We start from the raw sequence: 7334 nt of genomic DNA, 5'->3' as shown, positions 1-7334 counted from the left end.
GCTGTACAGACAGTTTAACTAATTTTTAATAGCAGTTCTTCTTTATTTTAACCATCTTTTTACACTCCTGTTCTATAACTATTCGTTCCCTGGCCATTTATGCCCTGCTTTTGTTTAGTCTGTCTTGTGCTCTCCTTTCCCCTTTCGTTTATATTTAGCCTCCTATTATTTGCAAGTGGTCACACTCTTTTTAACAATCCTTTTACTTTGTGCTTGTAAAACCCCTTGCTATTTCCCTTTAAATAAACTGCCAGTCTTTTATAGTTTTAACTTTCCTAATGTTTCCCTTCTATATTTCTAATTTTCTGACTGTATTATCTCTCCTACACTTGGTGTATATATGTTTAAAGCTCACTTTTACTCTAACCTCTTTCTCTATTTAACCTAGTCCCTTTACTACCGTGGAGTGTTTCTAGCCTGCACAACCCATCTCAAGAGTGCTCAATGGGGCAGTGTAGAAGGAGCAATGCCCCAATAAGCCACGATATGAGCATTTGATATTGGGAGCTAGAAATGGAAAGTTCTATCCCATCTGCGAGTACAACATTTTTTCCAAATAGTCCCCACAACTTTGCAGAGTGATAGTGCAAGTCTAAACATCTTTTATGAGTTTATTTACAATTATTACATCATGTACAGATCACTTCCAAATCGTGACAGGTCACAGAAACTGTGCAAGTATTTTGTCCCAAGGTACATCATTCTGTCAGCGATTACATAAAGTACTCCGGCACCTTGATGTGAATCCCAGTCCAGACTAGTAAATAAAATAATCTGTTCTTTTTAAACTATTGTTCAAAGCTTTGCCAAAAAGCTAAGCGCTCACTGCTCATTAGAACTGCGAACTGGGATATTTACAAAAAAAGCAAGCAACGATTTGGTGAATTTTGAATTCTATTTGCCCCTAACTCAGTCCAGGATGGATCCTTAGACCGTTCACTTCTGTAAAGCTCAGCAGCAGCCCAGGCCCTACATTTACCTCTGAACCATTAAGTGGCTCATTATACAATGTCACTGACACCAGTAACAATTTATTAAAAGTGGTTTTGGGCTGGAGGGACAGGGTGCAGTGCAGGAAAGAGCCCAAAACAACCACAGATCATCACAATGACTGTGCAAAAGACATGTTTTGCATCACAAAAAAGTTACTGCATTACTCATTTGTGAACAGGTGGGAAAGGGTTCACTACCTTCAGGTGCACAATGGTCTTTAACAGTGACTTTGGCTCAGCTAGAGTCAAACACAGAGGCTGCAAGGCTTCACCACTTTGTAGCATCAGTTCAGATGGGGAAAGAGTCTCACTGCCTTATAGGAACAGTTGGATCAGGGGGAAAGCATGTTTCGATTTAGGGGCATGATTCTCAGCAAGGGCACTGACTGTTCCATTTCTGGATCAGTACTTGGAAGCACTTTAAACAAAGCTTGTGACCAGCATCTTATGAACTCTGCCAGGGCAGTCACTAGAAAGGGATTTAGTCACACAATCACTCATCAATTTGAAAATTAATAAGCAGGAAGGTGCAGAGATTAAAGCTGCATGAATTAAACATCTCTATTCTGACTGGTGCATGGACATTATTCAAAAATACACGGACCATTTAAGAAACACTCCAGTGTTTGTTGCATATAAACGGGCTGCAGCGGTTCTAATTGCTCCGTAATGCAACCCTGTCCAAACATGGAGGTCCTCTGGGAAGATACACTGGTCTAACTCTACCAAAGGAGGGCTCCAATGAGTTAGACAATTGTTGTAATGACCTGTGGTAGAGATTAAGAACTGTATCAGTCAGATACTATACTGACAGATTTTAACCTTTTCTCTCTCCTCTCCACACAAGCTCTCCAGTTTAGTCTTAGTCTCTATGCGTTGAGTCACAATTGAGTGAATCCTCTACCAGTTTGTGGCAGTTCAGTCCTTTCCAAGAGCTCTTCATTTACTTGGAGAACCAGGAAGCAATATCCCAGACTCTAGCAAGGCTTTGCGACGAGCTGTTTCCTTAGCGACATTATGGTTTAGCCGTCTCAGTCGTTCCTGTCCAAAGATCAAAGGGCATTGTTAAAATAGTGTATTTCATAGAATGGTTACAGCACAGAAGGTGGTCATTCGGCCCGTTGAGCCCGTGCCGGCTCTCTGCAAGAGCGCTTCAGCTAGTCCCACTCCCCCGCCCTTTCCCCGTAGCCCTGCAAATGTTCTTACATAGAAGATAGGAGCAGGAGTAGGCCATTTGGCCCCTCGAGCCTGCTCCGCCATTCAATGCGATCATGGCTGATCATTCAAATTCAGTACCCTGTCCCTGCTTTCTCCCCATACCCCTTGATCCCTTCAGCCTTAAGAAATATATCCAACTCCTTCGTCCTTCAGGTACTTATCCAACTCCCTTTTGAAAGCCATGCTCGAGTCTGCCTCCACCACCCTTTCAGGCAGTGCATTCCAGATCCTAACCACTCGCTGTGTAAAAAGTTTTTCCTCATGTCGCCTTTGGTTCTTTTGCCAATCACATTAAATCTGTGTCCTCTGGTTCTCGACCCTCCTGCCAATGGCAACAGTTTCTCTCTATCTACTCTGTCCAGATCCCTCATGATTTTGAGCACCTCGATCAAATCTCCTCTCAATCTTCTCTGCTCTAAGGAGAACAATCCCAGCTTCTCCAGTCTATCCACGTAACTGAAGTCCCTCATCCCTGGAATCATTCTCGTAAATTTTTTCTGCACCCTCTCTAAGGTCTTTACATCTTCCTAAAGTGCGGTGCCCAGAATTGGACACGATACTCCAGTTGAGGCTGAACCAGTGTTTTATACAGGTTCATCATAATTTCCACACTTTTGTACTCTATACCTTTTTTTTTTATTCGTTCATGGAATGTGGGCGTCGCTGGCAAGGTCAGCATATATTGCCCGTCCCGAATTGCCCTCGAGAAGGTGGTGTGAGCTGCCTTCTTGAACCGCTGCAGTCCGTGTGGTAAAGGTACTCCCACAGGGTTATGAAGCCCAGGATCCTGTAAGCTTTTTTAACCGCTTTCTCAACTTGCCCTGCCACTTTCAACCATTTGTGCACATATACCCCCAGGTCTCTCTGTTCATGCACCCACTTTAGGATTGTACCCTTTAGTTTATATTGCCTCTCATTCTTTCTACCAAAATGTAGCACTTTTCTGCGTTAAATTTCATCTGCCACGTGTCCGCCCATTCCACCAGCCTGTCTATGTCCTCTTGAAGTCTATCACTATCCTCCTCACTTCACTATGCTTCCAAGTTCTGTGTCATTTGCAAATTTTGAAATTGTACCCTGTACACCCACGTCCAAGTCATTTATATCAAGAAAAGCAGTGGCCCTAGTACCGACCCCTGGGGAACACCACTGTATACCTTCCTCCAGGCCGAAAAACAACCGTTCACCACGACTCTCTGTTTCCTGTTACTTAGCCAATTCTGTATCCATGCTGCCACTGTCCCTTTTATTCCATGGGCTTCAACTGTGTTGCCAAGCCTATTATGTGGCACTTTGTCGAACGCCTTTTGGAAATCCATGTACACCACGTCAACCGCATTGCCCTCAGCAACCCTCTGTTACCTCATCAAAAAACTCGATCAAGTTGGTTAAACACGATTTGCCTTTAACAAATCCATGCTGGCTTTGCTTAATTAATCCACATTTGTCCAAGTGACCGTTAAATTTGTCACCGATTAAGCTTCCCCACTACCGAGGTTAAACTGACTGGCCTGTAGTTGTTGGGTTTATCTTTACACCCTTTTTTGAACAAGGGTGTAACATTTGCAATTCTTCAGTCCTCTGGCACCACCCCCGTTTCTAAGGAGGATTGGAAGATTATGGCCAGCACCTCCACGATTTCTTCCTTCATTTCCCTCAGCATCCTAGGATGCATCCCATCTGGTCCTGATGACTTATCTACTTTAAGTACAGCACCTCTATTATTTCTTAACTCTAGCCATATAGATTCTGCCCTGGAGCCCTCCAGGACATCCTGCCTCTCCAGCACTAACATTCTCCTTGATCAATACTGCCACACCACCTCCAATCTTTCCTTCCCTATCCTTCCTGAACACATTATATCCAGGAATATTTAATACCCAATCATGCCCTTTTTTGAGCCAGGTCTCCATTATTGCCATGACATCATATTCCCATGTGGCTATTTGTGCCTGCAGCTCACCAAGCTTGTTTACTATGCTTCGTGCGTTCACATACATACACTGTAAATCTATCTTAGACCATCCTGTGTTCTCGCTTAGTCTGATCCCACCTAATAGCTTACTATTTCTTACTTTAGTGTTATCCGTCTCTCCCAATCCTTTGTGCCCTTTGTTATTCCTTTCTAATGCTACATCCTGGTGCCCATTCCCCAGTCAACTTAGTTGAAACCCTCCCAACATCACTAGCTAACCTCCCCGCGAGGATATTGGTGCCCGTTTCTGGTTGAAGTAACAAAACATAAGTTTTCCTCTAGGCCCAGATCATTTTGCACTTCACAGGCTGGAGGGTAGCATGGAAATGAAAACATTCCCAGAGGCGCCCAGATTAAGCATTCCCAAAACAATCATATTGTCTGCCCACCAAAACATTTCAATAACTTGTACAGAGAGGGCTGTACATCCGCAGCTTCTCAATGACTGTGTGTAAAAGGTCCCAGCACACGGTCCAAACCATAGTGGATGCTGTTCTCACCTGTGCATTCTGTAAAATGTTGTTGACTAGCACCACCCTCCTCCGGGCATTCAGCAACTTTTTCACGTATGGATCCAGATCAAGTGACGCTTTATGGTCTTCATTAATTCTACATAATTCTGAACAGAAATAAAAATCAACAACCACACATGACCGGCTGCAAATATTCTACCAAAACTAACAATCATCGATCCTTCAACTAGTCTTTAAAACATGAATTACAGGCTCAGGATGAGACGCTGGGAATGGAATTTTCCAGTTTGCTCCCATTTTCCAGCAGGTCATTAGGAGCAGGAGCTCCAGCCGATATCTTGACTCACCCGGGTACAAATGACCGATTTCAGGCCCACCAAAGATTAGCCTCAGACCGGGGATTCACCTGTCCACAGGGACCACAACTGCACCAACCAGCGGCCGGAAGATTCACAATTTAAAAAGGAACAGGCTTCAAAAACACAAACTGAACATTGCTTCATTATTAAGGGAAAGGCCGGGACCCTGACACAGGCCGTGACCCCGGGACCCCCCCCCCCCCCCACGGGCCGTGACCCCGGGACCCCCCCACGGGCCCCTCCGCCGGCGGATCCCCGGTTTCTCTCCGGCTCGGGCCCAGCGCTTACCGGCCGCCAAGTTGTCGATCTGCTCGCGAAGCTCCAGCTGACTCTCCCTAAACACAGAAAACAGAGTTAGACAGGATCGAGCGCGGCTCCGGACCCCCGCCCACCGCCGCCCCGACCTCTCCCCCGGACCCCCGCCCACCGCCCCGGCCTCTCCCCCGGACCCCCGCCCCGGCCGCACCTGACCGACTGCACCTGCTGGTCCACCTCCCCCACCGCCGGTCTCAGCAGTTCCAGGAGCCCGTCCGCCAGCAACTCCCGCGCCGGCCCGCCCTCGGTATCCGCACCGCCCGAGATCCAGCCCCCGCTCTCGGCCTCGGCCTCGGCCTCAACACTGCCTGAGCCCGGGGCCCCAGCCGCCATCACCGCACGGCACCCTGGGAGGAAGGGCAGGTGACACCGCTTGGCACCCTGGAAGGAAGGGCCGGTGACACCGCACGGCACCCTGGGAGGAAGGGCAGGTGACACCGCACGGCACCCTGGGAGGAAGGGCAGCGATCACAATCAGATGGAAACCAAGATGGCGGAATATTCAGCAGGCAGTGGCGTGTCAGAGATACACTTAGACACTGTGGTCACTGCCACATGTCTAATTGAGAAGAGTGTAAGAGCCATAAAAGCTTAAGAAAATATTTTAAAATAGTGGCTAAATGGCATAATACAGTTAATTTACCTGAACGACTTATTGTATTAAGAAACCCCCTATTTTCTTGCTCCAGTAGTATAGTCCGACACCCCCTTCATTCTTGCCACAATGGAACAGTCCCTAAGCCACACATGGGTGCAGCCATCTTACAGTTTTAAACTGCACGTGGTGAAAGAGGCAGAAGCTGTGAGGTTTGGAGCAGTACAGTTTTTGACCGTGTTCGTTTATACGTGTTTGTTTTGTAATTCTGTTTGTTAAGTGTTATAGTAAACCGTTTAAAAGACAAAGCTACGTTTGGGAACGTTTTATTTCGACACGCGTCTACTCGATGTTAAAAGCCCCACAGCCCAGTGGCCTGCCTGTTTGGAAACTAAGAAGCGCCACTACAAAGAGCAATAAGATTGATCCCAAATATAAAGAGGATGAAGTAAGAGCAAAGATCAAGGAAAGTGGGTTAACCCACCACTATCCAAAAATAACACATGGATAAGTTAAACCCAGAATATTCCACCAGAGCACATGAAGAAAGTAGGATCAGTTGAGATAAATGTAAAACACATTTACAGTAGATGCAGATCAGAAGAATACCTTTACTGAGAGTGAGTGTTTGGAGTTACCACTAAAGAAGGAAATAGAAGCAAATACATTGGGGTTATTCAAGACATAGAAACATCGAAGATAGGAGCAGGAGTAGGCCATTTGGCCCCTCGAGCCTGCTCCGCCATTCAATGAGATCATGGCTGATCATCCAAACTCAGTACCCTGTCCCTGCCTTCTCCCCATATCCCTTGATCCCTTTAGCCTTAAGAAATATATCCAACTCCTTCTTGAATATATTTAATGAATTGGCCTCAACTGCCTTCTGTGGTAGAGAATTCCACAGGTTCACTGTTGTGTCTGTGTATAATAAGACACAGACTGCAGGAGAAACGGTACAACGGAGAAACGTGGCTCACAGTTGAACTGACTGTACAGATTACTACTCAGTGCTATATACAGGTGTGGTCACTGCCAGTACTGCAGTATACATGAGCTGTAAAAGATAGTTCCCCTCTTAAAGGTATATACATTACAATTCCTCCCCTTTTAGATTAACAGTACCATAACACTCATTTAACAATTAAATATCAAACTATTTACAATTAACATTTTTAACATGCAACATTAGCTGAAAATAGTCGATTTATATATTCAGTCTTTGGGGAGGCTTCCTGATCCTTTCTGGATAGCGCCTTTCCCGAGTGTCTTGCTCTTGGTGCGGAGGCGATTCTGGCCCCCTGTCGTCGGTTGGTTCATCAGCTTCCGATGCTACTGTTTCTGGGGTAGATGCGACCTGTACGTCGGGTTCATCACCAGGTACGTATGGGCGAGGCATGGGGTTGACTT

General features: G+C 45.9%; 1 protein-coding gene across 1 annotated transcript; it reads right to left on the bottom strand.

The window, feature by feature from the left end:
- Positions 1–597: 597 nt before the first annotated feature.
- On the bottom strand, positions 598–5715 carry snapin (SNAP associated protein). The gene is made up of 4 exons (XM_085978391.1): positions 5484–5715; positions 5306–5352; positions 4686–4804; positions 598–2033 (listed from the first exon to the last, which is right to left on the bottom strand). Exons 1-4 carry the CDS (start codon positions 5663–5665, stop codon positions 1932–1934), a joined length of 450 nt encoding a protein of 149 aa, XP_085834517.1. The 5' UTR covers positions 5666–5715; the 3' UTR covers positions 598–1931.
- Between the last annotated feature and the right edge of the window lie 1619 nt (positions 5716–7334).

This window comes from Somniosus microcephalus, unplaced genomic scaffold, assembly GCF_052327205.1.
Source record: "Somniosus microcephalus isolate GS21.2 unplaced genomic scaffold, FLI_Smic_1.0 unresolved_chr7, whole genome shotgun sequence".
Lineage (NCBI taxonomy): Eukaryota > Metazoa > Chordata > Chondrichthyes > Squaliformes > Somniosidae > Somniosus > Somniosus microcephalus.
The sequence above is the reverse complement of the archived record's forward strand: the minus strand, read 5'-3'. Positions and strand labels throughout refer to the sequence as shown.

Coding starts and splice junctions, on each gene's coding strand:
- snapin (XM_085978391.1), bottom strand. CDS start 5,665: ATGGCGGCTGGGGCCCCGGGCTCAGGCAGTGTTGAGGCCGAGGCCGAG. Junction 5,353..5,483: donor CAGCAGGTGCAGTCGGTCAG/GTGCGGCCGGGG, acceptor TTCTGTGTTTAG/GGAGAGTCAGCTGGAGCTTC. Junction 4,805..5,305: donor GATCGACAACTTGGCGGCCG/GTAAGCGCTGGG, acceptor ATTTCTGTTCAG/AATTATGTAGAATTAATGAA.